Source organism: Balaenoptera borealis (genome assembly GCF_965194805.1).
Source record: "Balaenoptera borealis genome assembly, chromosome: 19".
Lineage (NCBI taxonomy): Eukaryota > Metazoa > Chordata > Mammalia > Artiodactyla > Balaenopteridae > Balaenoptera > Balaenoptera borealis.
In genome coordinates, this window is record NC_138878.1 from 17022663 (window position 1) to 17048147 (window position 25485).

Here is a 25485-nt window from a genome sequence, read left to right on the forward strand (position 1 = left end):
ATCCTCCTTCCGCAGTAAGTCACAAGATGCAACCCTGCAGACTTAATGCCCATAAGCAGACTGTTGTTTTTTTTCTAAAGTATCACAATGGGGACTTCCCTGGTGGTCCAGTGGTTAAGGGTCCGGGCGTCCACTGCAGGGGGCATGGGTTGGATCCCTGGTCCAGGAACTAAGGTCCCTCATGCCGCATGGTACGACCAAATAAATAAATAAAGTATCACAATGAAGTTTCTGAGTGCTGTGCCCCTAGCCACTTCCCCACAAGCCCTGGTTTTTATTGGGTGATTTTGCGTAGCGTGGCGATTTTTAGGAAGGCCTCTGTCACCTTACAGGGGAGCTAAGTGTGGTTCCTACCTCCCAGAGCGTGGTGAAGTCTACACAAGGCTTATGCAGGGAGAGGTCAGCCCAGTTCTGGGCACACTGTAAGCACTCAGTCAATGCTGGTCCCTCACTCTGAATGCAGACAGAGCCTGGTGCATAAAAGATGCTCAGTAAACACTTACTGAACTTTCCTTGAGAGGTCTGTGGCTTACTAATCTTAGTGGACTAATTAAAGAGACTTCTCCTTCTCTATATTAGTGGACTAATTAAATAAAGAGACACATCCTCCTCTCCTAAGAGGTTGGGAGGGGCAGCCATTGTCAAACTGTAAATTTGAGATGGGGCTTTAGAGAGCTGATGGAGTCCTGTCCTTCATGCCTGGCAAGAGGAGGATAAGAGCTGTGAAAGACAGTGACCTGTGCGCAAGGAGTCCAGGACTACTGGCCACCACGGGGCAATACAGGGCCAATTTTGAGACAAGGAGCCTAGACTCTGAGTCCTTAATTCAGGGCCACAGTAGAGTATTAAGTGGTTAAGAGCCCAGGTGAGAGGTCAGATGACCTGAGTTCAATCCAAGCTTCACCCCTTATCAACTACGCCACCTCAGGCACGTAATGTCACCTCCTGCCTCCCTCTCTCACCTGTAGAACAGAGATGTTGACGGTCCCTATTTCCTAAGGGGGTGGGATGATTCAGCAGGTTAATCTATGTAAAGCCCTTAGCACCGTGTCAGACCCAGCAGGAAAGTTCAATGAATGTTAGCTGCTATTTCAGAGCTAGGAAAAAATGAGATGCTGGGGCAGGGAGCCGTATGTACGAACAAGCAGCAAGGGGAGGTCTGGTTTAGGTGGAACTGAAAGGCAGGATACTGTGGACAGGGACTCATTTCTATCAACCATCCACCCCAAATCCCTTCTGACACAGAGCCCACACTCAGCTAAGCCATGTTCACTGAACAAACTTAATGGTCTGGTCTCCTGCTCATCATTTCCAAAAGAAACAGACAGAGCCTCCTCCAGCTGAGGGCAAAGGTTCCCTGATTAACCAGAAGGATGCGTCAGCCGAATGGACTGGCTCGCATCACTTCATCTGGCTAGAAGCTGATGCATAGGCATTTCTCTGTCCTTCAGAAGAGACCGTCTGGACCAGAGACAAGATCTGGCCTCCTCCTGCCCCTCCAGTGTCGTCCCCCACCTGTCACCGCACACCCGCACCAACCAGGCCCTCGCCACGCTGGCCTCTCCATCCTCCAGCACACTGCGCCCTCCGGCCTCAGGCGCTTGGCCCTTGCTGTTTCCTTCCCTTGGGGATTCTCTTCCTGCAGTTGTTTTCACGGTGTCATCCTTCCCACCACTACGCACCACACACACTTCCTTGTGACCACTTGTCTGACCCACTCTTAGCTAGAGTGGCCCCTCCCCACCCAGTTACTCCCCACACCATTTCCCTGCTGTTTTCTTCATAGATGTGCCACGCCCTGAAATCCTATTTATTTACTCGTTAATGTCTATTTAGACACTAGAACTGAAGTTCCCTGAAGGCAGAGGCCTGGTGTGTTCCCCTCTCTGCGGTACCCGTGTCCTGGGACCGGTACCTGGCACACGCAGGCCATGAATACACGTGGATTGACGGAAGGCAGGTGTGGAGCTGTTCATCCATAAAGAGTAGAGGGCAGGGTACTGTGCATGGGACGTGGTGGGGAAGAGCGGATAGAAAAGAGACCCAAGCCCTGACCTCTGAGGTCCTTCCAGCCCATGGGAGGATGTGGTCAGAGCGGGCCTAGCCCGGAGTGGGGTCCATGGGAAGCAGGCCTGAGTCAGGAAGGTGACATTTTTCGGGTGGGAGGCAGTTCCCCAGAGCACACACCTGGTAGTGGCGGGCGCGGCTCTCAGGCCGGCAGGTAGGTAGGCAGCTTGACCATGTAGGCCAGAGAAAGGGCTTGACCACATGGCCTCCAAGGGCCTTTCCAGCTCTGAAACTATGATTCTCGGGCAGAGGATCATAAAAAAAAACAGAATAATGACCAACATAGGACATGGAACTGATTGGGAGGAAAGGTCTCTAAGATGGACTATTACCTGAAAAAAGCCAGGTGCACAAAAGACTCCTCACAGGAATCTGGAAGCAGCCAGCAGGCGTTAAGTAGGCACAGCATAGCAAGATCACAGTTTTGAACTACCCACTCGTACACACATCTCTATCTATCTATGTATCTACTTACATGGGCTTTTATTAGTAGTTACTGGTTGAGATCATATCTGTAATAAATACAGAAATAAGAGAGATGTATAGGAATTCACTCATTCAAATATCTGAAGACCTACTATGTGCACAGTAGTATCCTGAGCCCTCGAAGTACAGCAATATATAAAACAGACTAAGCCTCATCCTTAAGGGGCTCACATTCTAAGAAAGGGACACAAGTAAATAAAGTACAATATTAATTTGAATACTAGTAAGGACCATGGGGGAAAACACACACACAGGGAAAGAGGGTACAGTGACAGGGTACGGGCATGCACTATTATACAAGATGGACTCTGATGAGGGTGAAATTGGAGCAGCGACCTGAATGACCTGAATGCAGTAAGGACCAGAGCCACGGGGACACCTGGGGGAGGGATGTCCCAGGCTCAGGGAACCGCAGGCACAGTGGCCGAGGCAGCAGAGTGCTGGGGAATGATACGTATTAGTAAAATCTCCACCATTACCTATTATTGCTACAATATGCATTTATAGTATATTACAACCTATAAGATATAGTAACAGAAACCTTCTAGAAGGATATACACCAAAATGTTTCCTGTGGTGATTATCTAGATAGTGATACTATGCACAGTTTATATCTCTTTTCCCTTCTTAGTTATCTACATTTTCTAATGTTTCCCTACAACAAACGTGTACTAGTTGTATAATAAAGACAAGTACAAATGGGAAGTTTAAGAGGCGTTGCCAGGGGAATTCCCTGGCAGTCTAGTGGTTAAGACTCTGTGCTTCCAATGCAGGGGATGCAGGTTCAGTTCCTGGTCGGGAAACTAAGGTCCCACATGCCGCACAGCATGGCCAAAAAAAAGAGGTGTTGGGCTTCCCTGGTGGCGCAGTGGTTAAGAATCTGCCTGCAAATGCAAGGGACACAGGTTCGAGCCCTGGCCCGGGAAGATCCCACATGCTGCGGAGCAACTAAACCCATGTGCCACAACTACTGAGCCTGAGCTCTAGAGCCCGCAAGCCACAACTACTGAGCCCACGTGCCACAACTACTGAAGCCTGCGTGCCTAGAGCCCGTGCTCCGCAACAAGAGAAGCCACTGCAATGAGAAGCCCCTGCACCGCAACGAAGAGTAGCCCCCGCTCACCACAACTAGAGAAAGCCCACACACAGCAACGAAGACCCAACACAGCCAAAAATAAATAAGTAAATAAATAAATAAATTTATTAAAAAAAAAAAAAAAAAAGAGGTGTTACCAGAATTTCAGGAGGGCACGAGCTCTCTGGAGCAGCCAGGTTCCTGGCTAAAGCACTGATTTATGCTTAACACATGTAAACCCAATCATGCAACTAATCTTATTTCACTCTTTGTTTTGACTGGTAGGAAGCTCAGAGTCAAATTTGTGGTCTGCTTTCAGCAGGGATAGAGGATTTGTGGCAAGCATTTGGCTACTCAACTTTCCTCCTGTCCTCATCTTTTATCCTTATTTGTCCTTTATCCGTTTCCCTCTCCCTATCTGAGATAGGCATATTATATATCTAGGTACCTACCCCACACCTTTAAAATTCTTCACTGGAATGAGGTGGAAATGAACAAAGTGAAGAAAGAGACCAACAGGGACAAGAGGTTCTTAAAGAAGTCTTGAAAGGGACTTCCCTGGAGGTCCAGTGGTTAGGACTCTGCGCTTTCATTGTCGAGGGCTGGGGTTCAATTCCTGGTTGGGGAACTAAGATCCCGCAAACTGTGGCACAGCCAAAAAATAAAAAAAAATAATTCCTTCATCCAAAAATGGAGTCTAGAACTTACTACTCCCACAGAGTGATGGGGAGAATTATATATTATTAATGCAAATGTTCAGGGCAATGCCCAGCATATTGTAAGAGCTATATCAATGTTAATAATAAAAATAGCTATTATATTTTACAAATATCAATAGTAAAAAACTGCTACTATTTCTGAGTGCCCAGCGAATGCCTGACACTCTATATTGTTCATCTTGTTTAATCTCCCCAGTAACTTTGTGAAGTAGGTACTACTAATCCCATTTTGCAGAGCCTCAGTCTGCTCATCCACAAAATGGGAATAATTATAATACCGTTGGTATGAAAACTAAATGAACTCATATATGTAATACCAAGTGCGTATCAATAACTGAAGGGTTCTTGATAACGCCCTTTAATTATGTGACACTTACATTGAGGAAGATTAGCTGAGAAAAAGGCATAAGATATAAGGAGAAACCAGATCCAATTACAATAGGGAACTTTCCCATGAGAGTAAATTAAATCTTTAAAAAGTGTTAAATATCTGAAAGTCATGACATGTCCCAAAATACTTGTAAAAAAAGGAAAGAAAAGGAGATGAATCACCTGTTTTAGGGAAAGCCTGTTTTAATAGCAAGCAAAGGCAACTCAGTAGTCCTCAGGTTCATGATTAATTGCCCTCTCTAAAATTTCAGGAGTGCATTTAGTTTCAAATATCTGAAATGCGTTACACAGTCACTGAATCTGTCATCAAACTCCACATGATTAATCATAAACCACACCCACCCACCCCCCAAAAAATAGAAAAGCAAACTTACTCCCTGTCCACAGCAAGGAAAGTCCCTAAAATTCCTTTTTGGCCCGACCTAAACCTGAAACTGCAGCTGCCATATTTCCGTGTTGGATCTGTTTTCTGCTCCACTTGAGTTTCACGCTGGCTTCGCCAGGACAGCAGCAGGGCTTGGCAAGGCGTTTTAATATTGGGCTGGGCGACTCATAAATTAGGGAACTGTGTTTGCAGACTCGTAAGTGACACCTCGGTCCAAAACCAAGTCAGTTAATTTCTCAAGTCATCCACCAGCTTGAACTATCCAGGCTGCCCTGCCTGCCCTGGCAGCCTGGATCGCTGAGATCGTGGATACGGCAGATGCTCAGTGACTATCCGAATGGAAGAATGAATAATGGGTGGATGGCTGGATGCATAAACGATAGTGAGGGAGGGAGGGAGGGAGGAAGAACGAGCCCCTTGGCCATCCAAGCTCTCCTCTCCAAATACACTGGAATTCTTCCTCCACCAGAGTTTTTGCTGTTTGTCAGACATCTTGCATATTTTGCTCATATTTGCTTCTGCAAGAACACGTGGGGAGTTTGCAGCCCTCAACGTTAATTTCCCTTCACTCCTGCCTCAATGGACCTGGAACGGGTTCCCACTTCAGACTGATTCTTCTGCACAGAGACGAGGCAGAAAAATCCTCTTTCGAGGATTTCCTCCTCTTTGGGGGAAACCTGAATGCCTCAAAATATGATGAAAACTGTTGACTCTCTGAGCCAAAAAATGCTCACACACACACCCTCATCTTGTCTATAGCTTTGGGTGGGTTTATAGACCCCCCCTCACCACCACCACCAAGAATCATTTGGGGAGGGTGTTTCAGGGGAAAAATCCCCCATGTCCCCTTAGACTTCTTCATCTCTGGAGGGAAGGACCCGCAAAGTCTGTTCTTTTAAGTCTTGTGGGTGAGCCTGACTCTAGCCCAGGTCTGAAGTGCAATCCTGTGACCTCCAGTTCAAGGAGAGTTGGGCTTATTTAAAAATTCAGAGTCCTGGATCCCACCCAGATTTATAAATTGGCATCTCTGAGGGGGTGAGACCCAGCAGTCTGCATTTTTAATTAGTTCCGCAGGTGGTTTTGAAGCTAGTTAAAAGACGGAGAACAGTTTCCCAGAAAGACAGTTGACACTCTAGGGCTGAAAGCCTGTAAACAATTGCTAATTAACTCATCAGCATTTCAAATGGCAGAGCCAGGGTGACCACATTCCAAGGAGTGGGGAAGGGGAGAGGGTGACACACCCCTGAATGTTTACACCCCCCTCCTAGGTCCCACAACCCTCTTCCAGTTCCCTCTCCCCTCCTCCGTGTTTTCCTCACCCTCCCAGCCATTTCTTCAACTGCCCAGGCACCCTAGGCAATGCCTATCATTCCCTCTCTAAACCCCAACCTCTCAGCTGTGCAATGGAAATGGGCCTGGGAGTCAAAAGGTTGTGACCACAGCAGGATTACAGGTGCAAGCCCACCCCCCAAGACTCCTCTCCCGCCCACCCTGCTTACTCGGCCTTTTTCCCCAGGGGCATACCAACCACCTTCTAACATTCTATTCTGTTTGTTGTCCCCCCGTCCCCCTTTCTAGAATGGACATTCTGCACAGAGGATGGGGATTTTCACCTGTAGTCCAGCTTCCCAAGGTCCAGTCTGAATGCCCGGCACAGGGCAGGCTCAAGAGGCAGGAAAGTTAAGTTTTGGGCTCAAGTGGCTGGCTGATGTTAAGCACTCAAAAAAGCAGCAGCTATCACCCTAATTTCCCTTCAACGTAAAAAGCAGGAATTGAACACTTTAAATTAAGCTGCTTTTTACAATTGATTTATCTTTAGGAAGCAAATAGCCATGGTGGGAGGGGGAGGATGAAACTTTTAAAGCTCCCATTATGGTTTAAAAGGATGACCAGAGGGATAGCCATCTAAGCTCAGCTGAAAGTGGGGTTTTTTGGTTTGTTTTTCAGAAGAGGAAGAGCAAAATCCGATGGAAAAAATAAGAGATCTAGGAATCTGGCTTCCTCGTCCACATTATAATGCACTACACCCCAAAGTCCCCAACAGATACATAGGTCACCCCCATCCCCAGGGACCCTGCAGCCTCATTCTCCACAGCAAAGAGATAGTTGACTACTCATTGAGTGTCAACTACCTTCTAGGTGCCATGCTGAGGACACTTCACAGGGCATCCAGCCTGGTGGGTGGGAAGAAAGGAGAACTCAGGGAATCCCAACTTGAGAAGGTATTGGGAGGAGGGGGAATGTCCTGACCCAGGTCTTGGGAGCGGAAGATCAGGGAGGGCTTCTTGGAGGAAGCATCCACTGAGCTGGGCTTGAGAGAGGAGTTAGCCAGGCAGGGAGCACAGGAAAGTGTCCTGTTGGAGGTGGGAGAGAGACTAGCCACTCTAGGGAGGGACGGACAGCACCATTAGAAATGTGAATCCGTGAGCAAGGCCACGCTGGCCCAAGTCGACGAGAAGCCCGGGAGAGGCCCCAGGCCTCTGTGCTCAGCTACAGAGCCTGAGCAGTCAGAGGGCAGGGTCCAAGCTATTAACCACCAGCCTAATCCTCCCCATGGAAGGAGCCTCCTCAAACTACCCACTGAGTATTCCACTGCCCGGAATGGGGGTGGGGGAGGTGTGTGGTGAGGAGACAGAACTGGCAGGACGTGGGGGGTGGATCTGGACTGAAGGGAAGAGACAAGGCCCTCCGCACTGACCACCTGCCCCTACCCCTGCCCTCCTCCCATCACCCCTGCCTCAGATGCCTGGAACTCTTGCACACGGGCCTCCTGGCTCTCCCACTCTGCCTCAGGCCTCTGCCTGCTGCTCCCTGGGTCTGGAACACCCTTACCCACATACATCCTTATCCTTCACTTCGCTTGGATCTTTGCTCAAATGTCCCCTTCAGTGAGGCCCTCTCAGACCACCCCACCGCTTCCCAGCAACTCCTCACTCAGAGTCGTTCTAAATATTTGTCGCCACCCAACACCCTAAATGTTTCACATATTTATGTTTCTTGCCTGTTCCCGTCAACACACTAGAATAAAAATTCCACATGGAAAGAGATCCGTATGTGTCTGGTTCCCTGCTGCATCCTCGGTCCTAGAACGGTGCTTGGTACATAATAGCTATCATTATTTATTCAATGAATGAATGAACAAACGAACAAATGAATGGCAAAGAACAGGTGGCGCCATTTGCTGAGATGGGAAGCAAGGCTGGGGACGGAGGAGTGGGTTTTGGATAAACATTTGGGGTGGCTGAGGTGGGGCGGCCCCAAGTCTGAAGCGCCCGGCCGGACCACGCTGGCCCGAGGGCCGCACGATGGGGTGGCTCATTTCTGGTTCTCCACGGCTGCTCCAGATGGCCCCAGCAGGGCCTGGGACGGACTCCGTCCAGTGGCCCCAGGGCAGACAGAGGGAGGAGAACCTGCTGCGCCTGTTCCCCAGGTTCTCCCAGCTTGCCTCTGTCTCCGCCCGCAGGGCCCCAGCAGCCAGCCAGCAGCAGACACATTATACAGTCCTTCTACGGCCCTGGTAGGCCCTGTCGGCCTCAGAAGGCCAGGCCGGAATAGCCATGGTGCTGGTGGCGGGAGGGGGTTTCCTCGTAGCCCCCCACTCTCCTGGTGGACTCCAGGGCGGGAAGCTCAGTTTCACCTCAGCTACCTGCGTCACCGTTCAAACATCCCCTCTGTCGCATTTCTGGTCCCCAGAATCTGCACGGGAGGTCCCTCCCCACCCACCTCGGTTTCTGGCATATCATCCCCGCCGCCACCTCCTCCTCCCCTTCCTACTCCCAGCCGCCCAACGTCCCAGACCCCCCAGACCCGGCTCCCTGGCCGCCCCTGCAGAAGCTCCGCCAGCGGCTCCAGCCCACACAGGTCTTCCCCCACCTGGGTTCTGAATGCGCCCATTGTCTGATAACTTGGCATCCCAACGTTTTGATGCTCCTCCCCTCATTTCCAAACCCCTCACCCCTCGCCTGTCTCCAAGCCCCTCGGGACAGGAGAAACCTCGTGACTTGACACAGAGGACACAGGAGGCACTCAAACACTGTACTGAGGGGACTTGGTTGGCTTCTGTGCTAATAGGAACACCTTTCTGAGGTTAGAGGGAATGAGGGGGGAAAAGCTCCATGGACTAACGTGCAAAATTTTCCAGGGCATATTGTAAAGGAGAGGCGGGAGATGGTTACATATTACAGTGCCATTTGTGGAAAACTCCAGTTTTTCAAAAACCCGCAAATATGGGCACACATGTTCTGTAAACGCTTAGAAAAATGTCTGGGAGGATGCATGCCAAATCGCTAATGTCAGCCACCTGAGAACGGGAGGGTGTTTGAACTTTCACTTACAGATCATTATTCAGGTTTCCCTTGAATGATTTGTTTAAGCTTTGTAACAGAGAATTTCAAACATATCTCGAAGTAGAGAAAATAGTATGATGAGCCCCACCTACCTACAACATGACGCACGGTGGTCTTATTACATTTACATCCCCATCCCAGACCCCTTATCTTTCCATCTGTAAATAATATGTCCCTGTGTATCTCCATCGGATCAAGACTCCTCCCTCCTTTAAAAAAAAAAAACAAAAAACCCAATCTATTACTACCATCGAGACATTTCTTAAAAACAAAACACTTTCCCTCACATCCAGCTTGGTAGGGAGGTCAAGCAAGCTCTGGCAAGTTAACTGGGTTACCCTCCGCCCCGTGCCCCTGCCCCAGCCCCAGCCCCAAAGTGGAAAGGAAGAAACTTTCCGTGGCAGTTTAAGAAAGAAAAAAAATGACAGTAATTAAAAAGAACCTACAAAGCTCTGAAATGGTTGCTTGCAAACGTTAGTCTCCGGACACAGTTCACCATTCAGATTTTAAATGGAGCCCAAAGTGTCCAGGAACACCCCTTTAGTCTGTGTTTCCAAAGGAGCAGGCAGGATCTCCAAGCTTTTTACCCAAAGGGCTAAAACTGGTAAAGGACTTTGGGGGCTGCGTGGGGGATCCAGAGGTTCCTTCCTAGGCCAAAGTGAAGAATCTAGAATGCAGATATTCTCAGAAAGGGAGCTGCTGAGCTCAGGGAGGGGTAAAAGCAGGCCAGGCTGGGAGGCACGGCTTTTCCATCCCACTGTCACTGTCACCAACCATGACCCTGGATCGGTCAATAACCTCCAGAGGCTTTGGTTTTATTATTTGAAGATGGAACTGTCATAGCACCTACCTCACAGTTTGGTGCAGGGATTAAATAATGAGATCCTACCTGAAGAGCTTGAGTACTCAATAAATGGGTGTGATCAAATTATGGTTCCTGTTTAATCACAATATTATTATTATTCTAATTCTGGCACCTATCAGCTGTGTGACTCTGGCCCAGTCACTTAACCTCGCTGAACTAGCCAATTTATGTATAAACTAAGAAACTAGATGACTCTTAAAGCCTCTTCTAATTCTGCCCCCAAAGAATGGATTTCTTTTTCAAAGAATGGATTTTTATGAATGAATCCAACTCTAGCTGTTCTTTCTCATCTAAGAAAAACAAAAGATGATGAAGCATGGATTTTTTAAAACATATTCTTTCGCTGTGAGTTTAGTGCTAAGCAATTTTAACTCTTCCTCTAGGTGGAGGGCCTACGAGGGTTTACAGAGACCTTGGAATTCCCTGCATGAAACAGGGCTGCAGCAGCAAGGGAGTGAGGTGGAGCAGGCAAGATGCTCCCGGTGTGACCACAGGTGCTTTTGGTGTCAGAATCAGGAAAGGGCTGTCAGTCTCCAGAAATGCACTCCCTGGGCTTCAAACCAACCTCAGAAGTCTTACCCTAGTCCCTCATGCTGCAATTTCTGCCCCATTTCCTTTTACTCCATTCTCCATGGGACCACGTGGAGGAGACCCTTTGCAAGTATTTAAAAGCAGATTAATTGGTTCTCAGCTTTCTCAAAGGCCAACTCCCAGCCCAGGGAGGCTTAAGGATGCTGGCACATGGGGAAAGAACAGAATTATTGAACTATTTCATTGATGGGCACAGCAGGAGGACCCCTGCAAGGACCCCTGCAAGAGTAAACACATCAGTTTTGGTGAGAGAAGGTGCCTGTGATTTGATACCAATGCTGACCCTATTTCATGCATCATCAGGAAACCCTGAAAACCAAGCGCACCTCTCCAATGCCCAGGACTGGCTGCGGGAGGAATCTGCCCTCTGCGATCGGTAACAATCCCAGAGGCCAGGGATCTCCACGTCACAGGCCCTCCTGCTTACACCATCTAAAATGCTCTTGACATTGCTTGTAACAGTGAAAAAATAGAAACATCCAGTATCCATCAATAGGGGACTGACTATACAGTAGAACACTATACAGCAGTTATAAATGAGCAAAACCTCCAAGATATATCAAGCCAAGAAAATAAGTGCAGAACAGTATGTTAAAAAGGGGGTGCAGTGGGGAGCAATAAGAATCTACACATACCTAACTCAAAAATATGGGGAAAAACATATAAAATAACAATGGGAAAAAAAAATAAATAAATAAAATAAAATAAAATAACAATGGGTTATGAAAGGGATCTGAGAGCAGGTGGAGTTCACAGAAAAGCACCAGCCAGGTACAGGTACACTGGTGGTGGCATAAGCGTTGGGGTCAGCGGAACAGGGTTCAAATCCCTGCCTGCCATTTCCTAGCTTTGTGGTCTTGGGCAAGTCACTCTCTCCGAGCCTCAGTTTCCCCCTCTGTAAAGTGAAGGTAATACTAGAATCAAATTCATAGGACAGTTGAGCCAAATAGGTGTGACTATCAATCAGTGCCGTCACTTGGCGATGGTCTGCCTGCCTGGACAGCAGCACTTGACCTGTGGACAAACAATTTGCATTTGAAGCAAAGTGACAAGGGGATGCAACCCTTCTAATCCTTAGTTCTCTCTGGCTCCTTCCGCTCTTTAGCATTTACACATTTTTTTTTTACCCCCTTGACACAAGTCTAAAGCAGAAACGTCTAATAATAAAAACTCAATACTTAAAGAGTGTTTGCTATGTGTCGGGCACTGAAAGCACTTTACGTCCGTTAACTCATTGAATTTTCATCGCAACCCTGTGAAGTAGGAACTACAATTTTATCCCCTTTTTACAAGTGAGGGGACTGAGGCACAGAAAGGTTAAGTAACTCAAGGCAAGAGTTGAGTCAGGATTTGAACCCAGGAGAACCTGTTTCTCATACTACCCTCCCCAATTCATCTTCACTCTCGGAGGCTATGGGAGGCTGATTCCTTCATTTCACAGCTTAAAAGAGAAATGAATGCTGAAGATTAAAGCCACAACCTTGACATCAAATCTCTGTTGAAACTAGGAGTAAAACCTCACACCTGGTAAGTTTCCTAGGCTGAACAGCCTTCCCAGGTATTTAATTCCCGAAGTCTTAAGTACTCCCATGGCTCAGGCAAGAGGATTAGAAGGGGGAAAAAAAAAAGAGAGAGAGAGAGAGAAAGAAAGAGAAATCATAACTAAAAATTCCAAAGTCCAAAGAAAAATCAGCACAATTTACATGGAAGTTGCAAAATCAAAGACTCTGACGAGCTCTGAAACACCCATCTGCAAGGCATAGATGAGCATTTCTTTATAAATGCAGACTTGAAAAGGCAAAAGGTACAGGAAGTACACCCACAAATTCTCATTTCTCCAGAGAGTTTAGTCATGATTACTAGCCCAGGAGGTGGGGTGGGAATGAAACCAATCACATGACCCTAACCAAGCAGCTGTTGAACCCAGTCATTCCTGCAAGACCACGGGCTTCTTGTTAAGAGTGCAAAGATCTAAGGCCAGTATCTCCCGGGATGTGAGTAAGAGCAGGCACCTAAAGTACCTGTGACCATGAGAGGGTGATGTCACGGAGTCGATTCAACCTCTGATACTGATAACCTCACCAGGATGGCAGTGATTCAGGGCCCCGCCCCACCTGTCAATAGGGCCCAGGTTATTGTACCAGGCTGACTCAAGTGGTGACGTTCTCTATGGAAAAGCCACAACTTTTCCACAAACAAGTTGGTCAAATCATTCCCTTTCAAAGACTCCCACACAATTGTGATGAAGAATTTGCGGGGGAGGAAGTTTGTTGTCTGAAAATCCTCATACTGAAACCAGGCTTCATTCTAACTAGCAGGTCCTGGGACACAGGTATACATGTAACCCCTCGGCCCCACCGCCCCAAAAACATTCTTCCAGAGAAGTCTCATCCCTCTGCCATGAGGAAGTTAAGAAAACTAGACATAAAGCCATACTCCTCTTGGGCAACAGGCCAAGGGGAGGGGTAGCTTGGAAAGAACACTGGATCCTGGTTTGAATCCAATACCCTTTAAAGGAGATGTGGTAACAATTAGCTCTCAGGATTATTCTAGAAAAATGCCTGCCCAGAGTATTGTCTTTAAATGGCACCAAGGGACTTCCCTGGTGGTCCAGTGGTTAAGAATCCGTCTGCCAATGCAGGGGACACGGGTTCAAGCCCTGGTCTGGGAAGATCCCACGTGCCGTGGAGCAACTAAGCCCGTGCACCACAACTACTGAGCCCGCGCTCTAGAGCGCACAAGCCACGACTACTGAGCCCGCACACCACAACTACTGAAGCCGGCACACTCTAGGGCCCACGCACCACAACTACTGAGCCCGCGTGCCTGGAGCCCGTGCTCTGCAACAAGAGAAGCCACAGCAATGAGAAGCCCGTGCACCGCAACGAAGAGTAGCCCCCGCTCGCCGCAACTAGAGAAAGCCTGAGCGCAGCTATGAAGACCCAGAGCAGCCATAAATTAATTAATTTTTTTAAATGGCACCAATATGGACTTCAAGAATGTGGGAAGTCCAGCTCTCTCAAGAAACAGCCCAATCCTAATTACCAATCGAGCATCTCACTTCTTCAGGTCTTTACACAAATGTCATTCTTCTTAGTGACAACCTCTCTCCAATCCCTCCAGCCCCCAAATCCCTCCACCCCAACACACATAATTCTTATCACCCTTCCTGCAGTATTTTCTTTCCCTTCCATAGATCACCATCCAATTGCCTCCTCCTGTCTCCTCCAATTAGAAGGGAAGGAAGTCCAAGAGGACAGGGATTTTTGTCTTTTGTCCCGTTACATCCCCAACACCTAGCGCAGTGCTAGGCAGGTGCCCAACAAATTTATTCCTTGAACAGACAAACAAATGCCTCCGTCGTCCCAAGGGACTTCTCTCCCCGAGACATTCAGAGCAGGAACTATCCATCGCCTTCACCTGGCTGCTCACAGACCATCTGGTTAGTTGGCTTTTCTTGCGGTAAAGAGCACAGACTTTGGAGTCCAACAGCCACTGAACACACGGCCAGGCTCTCCCACTTCCTGTCCTAGTGAACTGCACTCTCTCATGCAGCTGCTCAGGGTCTGTCACTTCTCAGTGGTTTTGTGAGGTGTAAGGGAGAGAGACAGCATCTGGGAAGAGTTCTGGACACATAGTACATACTAGTACTATCTGTACAATGTTGCTTATGATAAGAAGAGAGGATGAAGCAATTTTTTTAGTATGTCTCAAATACTGCATGGGACATACTGATACTAAAAAATCAGTCATTGTTTGCCTGAAATTCAAATGTAACTGGGCACCCTGTATTTTTTTTTTTCCCGTATGCAGATAGTGGCCACTTTAATTTGAGCAATGATTGATACAAACCATTTGAAGGCAAATAAAGCATCCTGTATTTTTGATGTTCAATCTGGCAACTCTGCCCATTAGGCATTATATTGCTGAAGGCGAAGTGATGCATCTTACATAAAGATTTATAAGATACTACCCTATAATACTCTCTCAGTGAATATTTATTGATCAGATGAATTTCGGAGCTGTGAGATTTTTGTCTTGGCCATGACATGATTGAGTTAGCCGTAGATTGAGTTTTTTGCATCTCTTTACAAGCTCCTTTCAGGCTCCTGTGCATTGCCAAAAGCTGGAAGAATGGAAACCGGGTCTTGAACAATTAATGGGCCTGAAGAATGCTGCCGATACCCAGGAGAAAGGTGTTGGGTGTATCTGGAAGCCTTGCTCAAGGAAGGTGTCACCAGACAATAGGAAACCAAACAGATGGCCCTGGCGGCTCAGATCTCTGTTTAGATTTTGATCTGGTGCTTCCTTACACCAAGAAGTGTGGGGCAGAAATGGCTCATCTGACCTTTACACTCTAGACTGCAAGCTGTTTTGTGACAAGACAATGAGGTAAGGTTACACCAGCAGTGTGCAGGGCTCTGAGAAACTGGGGAGTGCCAAGTGGAGACACATGCCCTGAGAACATCCCCTTCTCCTTGTGTCCTTTCTGTGGCTGGTACTGAGAAAGTTCCCTCTTTTCTTTAAAACAGAAAGCACAACACCTGAAACTAGTATGTTATATGTCAATTAGACCTCATTTTATTTTTTGGAAAAAGGCACAGTGGAATAACTTCTACAAGCAAAAGATATGTATGGACCTATATAGACACTCTGAAACTTCATTCCTTCATTCAACAAATAGTTACTGACACCTACTATGGGCCAGGAACAGTTCCAGGTAGCCTGTGAACTCAACAAGACAAAAGCCCCTGGCCTCCTGGAGTTCTTTTGTTGTTTGGTTTTTGTTTTTAATATTTATTTATTTATTTGGCTGTGTTGGGTCTTAGTTGCGGCACGTGGGATATTAGTTGCAACGTGAGGGATCTAGTTCCCTGACCAGGGATCGAACCTGGGCCCCCTGCAATGGGAGCACGGAGTCTTAGCCACTGGACCACCAGGGAAGTCCCCCTCTTGGAGTTTTTGTTCTAGTGGGAGGAGAAAGACAATAGACAGGTGAAATACATGTATAGAGGGTGAAAAGAGCTACAGAGGAAAACAAAGCAAAGAAGGGGGAAAGGGTTACTGCCTCAAATAGGGGGTTCAAGAAAGACCTCATTGAGAGGGTAACACTTGAGCAGAGACATGAAGACATAAAGGAGTGAGCCATGCAGCTAGCAGGGGGAAACTATTATTGACAGAGGTGATAACCAGTGCAAAGGCCCTGAGGTAGAAATGTGCCTGATGTGTTCTAAGTACAGTCAGAACAAGAGGTAAGGGGTGGAGGTGGGCGGGGAAGCAGATCATGGAAGGCTTGTAAGTCATAGAAAAGACTGGCTTTCGTTCTGTGTGAAAGGGGAAGTGACTGGCGGATTTTGAGTAGGAGTGATGCTTTCTAACTTAAATTTTAAAAACCATCACTGACTGCTGAGTGGAGAAAAGACTGTTGGCAGAGGGGCAGAGGAAGCAAGAAGACCAGAAAGGAGGCTGTTGCAACATCGAGGTGAAGACACTCAAAAACATCTTTTGGGAAAACTCTCCTGGGAGTCTGAGTGCCAAACCACACAAACAGGTGTTCTTCTTAGCCTTCAACTTGCCCAGGTATCATAAATCTGAAAGGCTTTCGTATTGTTACAAGCTCTTCTAATTACAAAGCCCACTAATTATTATCTAGACCTTGGCCAGTTATCCCACGGGGTCCTGTGCTGGCCACCATTTATGATTTTCCTCATGGGAACAGGTTCAACTCTTCAGGCAGACCCCAGAAGTTCCCAGCAGTAACGTCTGAGCTCACAGGGATCTGGGCATGCTCCCTCCATTCCCAGTGTGGACAGATCCACAGCCAGACCTCTGCCTGGTGCCCACTCTTTGAGTTGGTCCCACTTGGAACATGAGTTTGTTTAGGACAGGTTCCCCCCCAACCCACCTTGAATGCCAGTATAATTGCATTTTCAGAGACTCAGAAAGTCGAAAAGAAGAAAGGAAAAGAAGTGCAGTTCACCTAGCATTTTTAGGAAGTGAACGACAAAAGGGACAGAGGCTGAAAATGGCTGAGGCGAAAGACAAAAGAGGTCCTTCAGAGGCAAAAAAAGCCTGAATTCTAGCAACACAATTGAAAGTAGCAAGATGCAAAAGGTGTAAAGACCTCTTTTCCAAAGGGCAGGAGGAACTCGCCTTAGAAAGGTGAATTAGTTTCACTGGAGATGCAGTTTGGCAACGAGGCAGTCGAGGGCGTGGGAAAGGGCACGGGTTTTAGAAGATAGAAGTCCAGCTCTGCCACTACCTGGCTGGGTGACCTCAGACAAGTTGTCCAACTTCTGAGTCTGTAGGAGATAATGACAGTTCCCGCCTTGGGCCACCGTGAGGCTTAACCAAGCTGTCAGGTCTGTGAGGACCCACTTTTGCAGGCCCCATTCCCGACACTGGTTAGAAACAAATACTTGTATTTTTATTTGTTGGCCGCCTCCAAATAAATACTCTCAGCATAGCCCTTCCATTATGTTCTCCTCCAGTGTGTGGGGTCCCTGTAAAACCTCTGCATCTACTGACACAAGACTAAGGAAAAAAGACCACTGTCCTATACAAATTCCTACTGAAACTGGTGCCTGCTGTTCTCCCAAGCTCTAGACCTGAAATTCTCAAATACCCTCATGATGATGCCACTTCTGGGTTCTTCAAACTTAACACTTTCCTAACCAGGAATAAATGCTCCTCCCTTCTCCTCTATTCCCAGCAAAGGACGTCCTCTCATTCACCAAGATCCAGGGGGTAAAACTGAGCACTCCTCGCATCCTCTGAATATGTTCCCACCCCAGTGACATTCTCCAGTATATTGGAATTAGCCACTGAGGGAGGGGGGGGTCTCAGAGAATTTCTGGAATCTCCCTGAGGGCCCCCAGCACTGGGTGCGCACCAGGGAGAGGTTTGCACTCTGGCTACTTCTCCGGGCAGCCCCCATCTCCACCCTGTCTGCTCTAATTTGCGCCAGCAGAGCTCTCCTTCACCAGCACGGCAGATCGACCAGCCTTATCCTTCCCCGATCAAGGGTGCCCTTGGATCCCTGGCCTCAGGATGGGCAACCAGATGCCCACACCCTGGGTGGCACTGGGTATGTATTCATCAAACATTCCTGATCTCGCCACTGGAGTTGTCCAGGGCGATGAATCAGGTGGCAGCAGACTCCTGGGGAGCTTTTAAAAATGCCATGTCAGAACCCCACCTTCAGAGACTGCAGCTCAGTGAATTTTCAGGTTTTTGAAGTGCTCCAGGTGATTTGATGCTTAGCCATGTGGGTAAACCATGGTCTCAGAGGCTGGGGCAGAGCGTTTTTTGGCAATGGGGAAAAGACAGGCACCCTTAAGCCATGTGTATTATGAAATATGTTTAAAAACCAAGCAAAAGCTGCCAGGTTCAAGGTCACCCTGATTTCCTGCACCTACCCACCCGGACCCAGTTGTACCTTGCCCACTCCTCCCACCCCAATTCTGAACACTATTCATGGGCAGGTCCACAGACAACACCACTCCAGCCCTTCCCAAGCACACTGCACAGTGGCAAGCAAGAAAACACCGCAGCATTTCCTTTCCTAGCAAAGGGCACTTTGGTCTAGTCACTGTTTGCTGTTTGCAGAGCAGTGTTTGCTTTAACACAGAAACGGGGAGAGTGAGGAAACTGGTTTGGCTGGTTTGCTAGGTGGGAGAGAGCACAGGGAAACGTCTGAACCGAAGGTAAAACAAGGGAGAGTCTCAAACAGAAGGCACCAAATACTCCAGGGGCTTTAATATGTAATATTCATTGGGCACTTAATACACACTGTGACATGGGTACTATTATGCCCATTTTACAGAAGGGGAATCTAAGGCTTAGAAAGTCCTTGGCCAATGTCCCTCAGCTGTAGGCAGTCTGACTCAAGAACCTTCTAAATGTTCTTGGGCCTTGGGAGGTGGGGGAGTGGAGGACTGAGGTAGATACAGGAAGGAAAGGGAAGAGGAAAAATGCAGAAAGAGGGGGCTTAAAACGCTCCCAACAGTAACAAGCAAAAGCTGAAGTATATAAGAGGAAAACTTACAACAGTAAGAGAGAAAAGGCTAGGGGAGAGGGAGTGGAGAGAGAGAGAGAGAGAGAGAGAGAGAGGGACGGAGAGAGAGGGAGGGAGGGAGGGAGGGAGGGAGGGAGGGAGGGAGGGAGGGAGGGAGAGAGAGAGAGAGAGAGAGAGAGAGACATCACCACAATTTTTTTTAAATGGACCAAAGACAAAAAAACACTTTAAAATGTCTAACTGCCCTTCCATTTCCAGAATCGGGTTTGAGGTCTCCCCTCTCTGACCTCCGTGGCTTTCAGAGGGAAGCACTAAGTACACTGTATCCATGGGACACACTTATCACTATAGTCTGGCTTCAAGAGCCACTGGCTGGGCATGCAGCCTTCACAAGCATCTTAGAAAGTTCTAACAGATGCAGCTCTCCCTGCCAATTACAATCAACGTTGAGTGCTGGCCCAAGGCCACAGTGTGAGAGGAAAAAAATAAGCCAAGGTATAAGGTAGTAAATATTCATTCATTCATTCATTTGTTGAAAATAATATGAGTGCCTACTCTGTCCCTAAGAAATATGAGCCACCATTTAATGACTCTTTCCTGTTTCCTTAACATCCTTCTCACTCACTTTATGTTCAGCCAACATCGGCTTTATTCATTACTGTAATCCCTTTATGTTCAGCCCACATCGGCTTTATTCATTACTGTAATCCCAGGGTCCAGCCCAGTGCTGACACTCAATAGGCACTCACGTGTGTTGACAAGAGAATCCAAACGAATAAACAAATATGCATATTTAATCCTCACAACAAACCTATAAGTATTATTGCCTACCCCCGCCCCCAATTTTACAGATGGGAAACAGGCTCATAGAAGCAAAGTGATTTACCCAAGGTCACACAACTAGTAGCTGAAATTCAAACCTGGTCTCTCATACTCATGGAACTATCCTGACCGGCCCTAGCCCATTCCCTTCCTTGAAAGCCTGAAGCCCTGCAAGAAGATGGGGGTTGAGGCAGAGTGGAAACCCAGAAAGTCTGGATTGTGATGGGTGTCTCTTAGGGATTTTCGGGTTTGGGCGGCTTCTGGGAGATGTGAGAGCTGATTGCTTCAGCATCTGGCTTATCTGGGGTTGCGCTTGGAAGGCTTAGAAGGAGCATTTCGGAGGAAAAGGCTCACCCAATAAAAAGCCCCAGAAAGCAAACAGGGATTTCCATAAACACCTGGCAGGGGGGATAGGCAGGTCTAGAGGCCCTGTACAGAAGCAGCAGGTGCCAGCCTTCCTTAGATGGCCTTGCAGGGCTCAGGACTTTTCTGCCACTCCTTGTGAGACACAAAGGCAAGGGCAGGAGAATGACCCATTAGTCTCCTTCCCCAGGGAGATCTGCACCAACCCTTGACACAGATGTGAGTAACAGGGAAGTGATGTTTCGGAGTTGGAGGGGTGAGGGAGTGGGGATCCTATGATGTAAGGTGACCCCAAAGCAGGCTTCTGTATTTGTTTTTTAAAGCCTAGTTTAGGGACTTCCTTGGTGGCACAGTCGTTGAGAATCCACCTGTCAATGCAGGGCACACAGGTTCGATCCCTGGTCGGGGAGGATCCCACATGCCGAGGAGCAACTAAGCCGGTGCGTCACAACTACTGAGCCCGCGTGCCTAGAGCCCGTGCTCCGCAACAAGAGAAGCCACTGCAATGAGAAGCCCTCACACCGCAACGAAGAGCAGACCCCACTCCCCGCAACTAGAGAAAGCACGCACGCACAGCAACGAAGACCCAACGCAGCCAAGGAAAAAAAAAAAAAAAAAAACTTAAAAAGCAAAAAAAATAGTTTAAAGAGAAGCCACCGTAGTGAGAAGCCCGCGCACTGCAAGGAAGAGCAGCCCCCAGAGCAGCTCCCGCTCACCGCAACTAGAGAAAGCCTGCATGCAGCAACGAAGACCCAACACAGCCATAAATAAATAAATAAATAAATAAATAAATAAATAAATAATAAAGCCTAGTTTAATTCGGGGGCCTGCATACTGTTTCCATCACCTTTCAGCACATCTTTTAGAAGGAGGAGGAAATGGGTGTATTTAATCCTTACAGCTGGATGCCTGTGAGCAAGGTCAGTCCATCAAGCAATCAGAGCTCAAACCCAAAATATAAGCCCTGTTTGCCCAAGGTCAGGTGTAGGAGGAAGCAAAGCAAGGAAACCATCGGTTTGAAAGCCTGCTTGCTTTTTTTCCCACCCCTCAATCAACTGAGAGCTGAGTGCACAAGTATTATCCTGAGATTGGAAACTGTCTAACGGCCTGGGTTTTTCAAACCAGTTTGTGCTTAAAAAAAAAAAAAAAAAAAGGAAAATAATCAGAAACTCTAAAGAACCAGTTTATAGTTGTGGTTTTGGTGTCATTTGTTTGTTTGTACATTCCCCATTCTAAAACGTAGAGAGAAATCAAAGGAATAAATACAAAGCTGAGTGAGACTGTGAGGTTAGCCATCTCACAGGGCACAGGAATGACCCCAGAAAACCACCCCAAGATCCCCTAAGTTTAATCAAAACCCTATTTGTGACACTCTTCAGCCACCTGTGGACATAACGCAATAGGCTCCTTGTTCCCAGACTCCCATGCAGCAAATTCCCCACAGGGCCAATGTTTAAACCTGGTGCTAATGTTGCATGCCTCCATCTTCCTGGACTGCCCAAAGAGAATGAGGTCACCTCCCTAAATCCTGGCTGCCTTTTTAAATCACAAAGCCAATTCCCTGAGATCGCATGTGTGATTTTACCAGAAGGGCACTTTCATCTGAGTCCACATTGGAGTGGTAGGAGACCCCATGGTCCAAAAAGGCCAAAAAAATTAAACATCAGGAAATCTGTTGATTGGGGCTGGGTATGTGGACATAAAGGAAACTGGAACCAGCCACACAAGCAGCTTCCAGAGGCTGCTTCTCCCACAAACACTACCAGCTATAGGCCCCTTCCACTTCCCACCAGGTCTGGCCCACCTCCATCACCACCAGCCCCCCCTCGGGTCCCGCCCTATCAACACCTCTGCTCTCCAGGGTACATAGAGAGGACGATGCCTATTTCACGATGGACACAAATTCCCCAAATACCCTCTTTCTTTTTTTTTTGAGATTACTGAGAAGCGTAAAGAATGGGAGAAAGACCGGCTGTGGCTCCCTGAGCAGATCAAGAAATTGCCTTATGCTTCAGTCTCCTCATCGCAAAATAGAAATAACAATGGTACCCACCGTCACAAGGTTCAATGAGGTAAAATATGTGCAGCACTTGCCCCAGAGTCTGGTTCAAAAGCGAATAGGTGGGGCTATTAATAATAATATTTATGTTATCATTAACATGTAATAATATTATTACTGGTCAGATACAAAAGCGTGGTGGTGGTGGTGGTGGTGGTGGTGGTGGTGGTGGTGGTGGGAATAAAAACTAGACTAACCCACCCTTGGTGCTACCAGATGTCTTGGTGAGGGAAAACAAAGTGACCAACACTTGTGTTGCAACACCTCATACACAGATGCACACACCATTTCTAACCCTTGCCCCGAATTCAAGGTTCAGTCAACTTTGCCTCCTCCCAGAAGCCAGTCTTCATTGCCCACTGATACCCATCAGAACACCCCAGGGCACCCACACTCTGCCACCTAAGTGCCCATGTCCCACAATGCTCTCTAAGCGGGTCCTGGGACATTTCTTAGCAATCTGCTGGAGTGTGAAATACGAGGGGCAGGGATGAAGTATCCCTGTATCTCCTCAATCACTCCCGGGGGCCCAGCACAGGGCCGGGCAGAACATCAAGCAGAGACTGGCCAAGTAATGGTGGACCCACTGCAAAACCAGGCAGACAACACTTCCTTTCTGACCCAATAGAAAGCTCCACACAACACAGACGGGCCTCAGAAAAGCAAATATGTTTAATCAATCAAGCTGCAGTTTCTCTGTTTAAAAAAAAAGTCTCCTACTGTTGGAACGACTTTCAAAGTTCAAAAAAAATTTCAGACAACAGCATGATTGCTGTAGATTTTTCACATGGCCAAAGACTGGAAGAATAAACAGTGAATTGCCTTAGGGGAATTGTGGGTGATTTCACATTTCATAAAGTGTTTCTTCTTATTGTTATGATACTTGCCCTATCAACTAAATCAAGATGGAGGAGAAAGTCCTTTGGTAGGAAATAAGCACCTGGGAATCAGTGAAACCAGAAGAGAAACCAACATTCCCTTGCTCTCACTCCTGGGCAACAGTGAAGTGAAACAAAGCAAACTCTAGAATCCTGATTATCACAGTGATAAGACCCAGAGGCACACTGTGTCCGTTTTCATTCCCTGAGTCACAGCTACCAGGTTTTTGAAAAACACACACACACACACACACACACACACACACCATTATTCCTTGGAGGAATGGTACCTGTATCAAAATGTTTTCATCTCTGAGCAAAAGCCACAGTCTGGTGACTAAGAGAGGGCTCCTCAGTCATCCCAGAGATGTTGCAGAATGGGGCCTAGGAGTCAGATCCCAGCTCAGATTCTTGCTCTGCTGAACCTGGGGCAAGTGGGCTCCACCCTCCTGAGCCTCACATTTGCTCATCTGTACCACGGGAGTTACCACCCACCCCCACCCTCTTCCCACACATCAGGTTTCTGCAATGATAGACCGTCTCAAAGTGGTCAGGATGGGCTTCCCTGGTGGTGCAGTGGCTAAGAATCCACCTGCCAATGCAGGGGACACGGGTTCGAGCCCTGTTCCGGGAAGATCTCACAGGCCGCAGAGCAACTAAGCCCGTGTGCCACAGCTTCTGAGCCTGCGCTCTAGAGCCCAGGAGCCACAACTACTGAGCCCACGTGCCACAACTACTGAAGCCCGCATGCCTAGAGCCTGTGCTCTGCAACGAGAAGCCACAATGGGAAGCCCGCGCACCGCAACAAAAAGTAGCGCCCGCTCGCCGCAACTAGAGAAGAGCCCTCGCATAGCAATGAAGAACCAACGCAGCCAAAAATTTAAGAAAGTAAAAAAATAAAAAAATCAGTGGCCCTGAAAAAATTATATATATATATATATTAAAAAAAAGTGGTCAGGACAATATGAGACACACTGAAGGCCTCTAATAAGTGCCCCCCATAACTAAGTCAACCATACAAGCTAGCCCCCTCAACCCCAACTGCTCTATCATGGCAAAAGTTTAGATCCCTGCATCTGTGTAAATTACAAAGGGGTGTCACCTGAGCCAGGGAAGAAGGGGCTCGCCCAGTCCAGCCCAGGAGCTTGGGAGCGCAATTTCTCGGACCCTTCCCACTCCCACCCCACCCCGCTCAGGGACAACTGCGGCGCGCCCTCACCTCTGCCCAGGACTCGGCCTCTCTCCAAGTGCAGCCGGGGCACGGCGAACGTGTAGCTCTCGGCGCCAAAGCCGGGATTGCAGGGCTCCAGCTCCTGGCAGAGCCACAATGAGACCTGGGGTAGGAGAAAGATATGGAACCCGGGTGACTTGAGAGGGTCCCCTCCCGGCCACACCGAAACCAACAGTGCCTCCCCTCCCTCGCTCCCGGCGCCAGGACTGTGGGAGTGACCCACCCCCATGCCCATCCCCATCCCTCCGGGCAGGCAGCCACGCCAAACTCTTTCATTCGGAAACCTGTGGCCGCCAAGCCCCCAGGACTTCCCAGGAGAGGGGGCTGCTGGGTCACCTTCTCCAGACCTAGCACCCCTTTCCTTCCAGTCTCCTTTTTAATTTCACTGGAGGCATCTTTACGCTTCCCAATTCCACTTTCCCTATACCGGGAGAGCGCCCACTCTTAAGTCCAGTTCGTCAGACCGAGGGGCGTTCCAACCCCTTTTGATCCTACTTTCTTGTCCCGGGGACGCCCCCATACCTATTTACTACCCTTTCTTTACAGGGCAGGTGCCTTCTTTATCTATTGGTTCCCCTTTCCTTACCTCAGAGGTCGTTACCACTACTCCCGGCTCCTCCCGGACTTGCACCAGGGCTCCCCTATCCCATACCCCGACGCCCACCCTACTCCATGTCCTCCTCTGCCCGCCCTTAGCCCACCCGAGTCCCCGGAGGCTGCAGTGAGGCGCGCCCCCCCACCTCGGGCATTTGCGGGAGACAGTGGGCAAAGCCGCGCTCGCCCTTCACCCTCACCCGCTCCCACTCCCTTCTCCGTGGAATCCAGAGCGCGGCGCAGTTTCCAGGCCATTCAGGCCCTTTGTACCCAAACTTTCTTGGAAGAGGGACTGGGGAATGACAGGAGAGAGGAAGGGACGACGAAAGAGAGGAAGGGGCTGGGGGCCGGGGTGCGGTTGGTGGGTCCGGAAGGCGTCTCCTGCAAAGTCAGGGGACCCAACGTACCTGCAGCAGCAGCAGCAGCAGGAGCGCAGAGAGGCTGCGGCACGGAGGGCCCATGGCGGGCCGGGCGTGGGTTGAGTAGGGTCCGGCCGAGCTGGGCCGGGCTCGAGTCTGGCAGAACTTCCGCGAATTCACAGGTGCTTTGAGGTTCCGGACGCCACTGAGCTGGGCAGAGCCGCAGGAGCCAGGTGAG

General features: G+C 48.4%; 1 protein-coding gene across 2 annotated transcripts in view; it reads right to left on the reverse strand.

Moving 5' to 3' along the window:
- Positions 1 to 25470, reverse strand: part of CDH1 (cadherin 1) — a 76579-nt gene extending 51109 nt beyond the window's left edge. Inside the window, exons 1-2 of one of the 2 annotated variants that reach the window (XM_082369806.1) lie at positions 25296 to 25470; positions 24283 to 24397 (exon numbers count right to left, since the gene is read on the reverse strand). In XM_082369806.1, coding sequence (XP_082225932.1) covers positions 24283 to 24397; positions 25296 to 25349 — 169 coding nt within the window. In that variant the 5' untranslated portion in view covers positions 25350 to 25470. Of the gene's footprint in view, positions 1 to 24282; positions 24551 to 25295 lie in introns of those variants that run through there. The other variant, XM_082369805.1, reaches the window with a different exon arrangement.
- Positions 25471 to 25485: the final 15 nt, after the last annotated feature.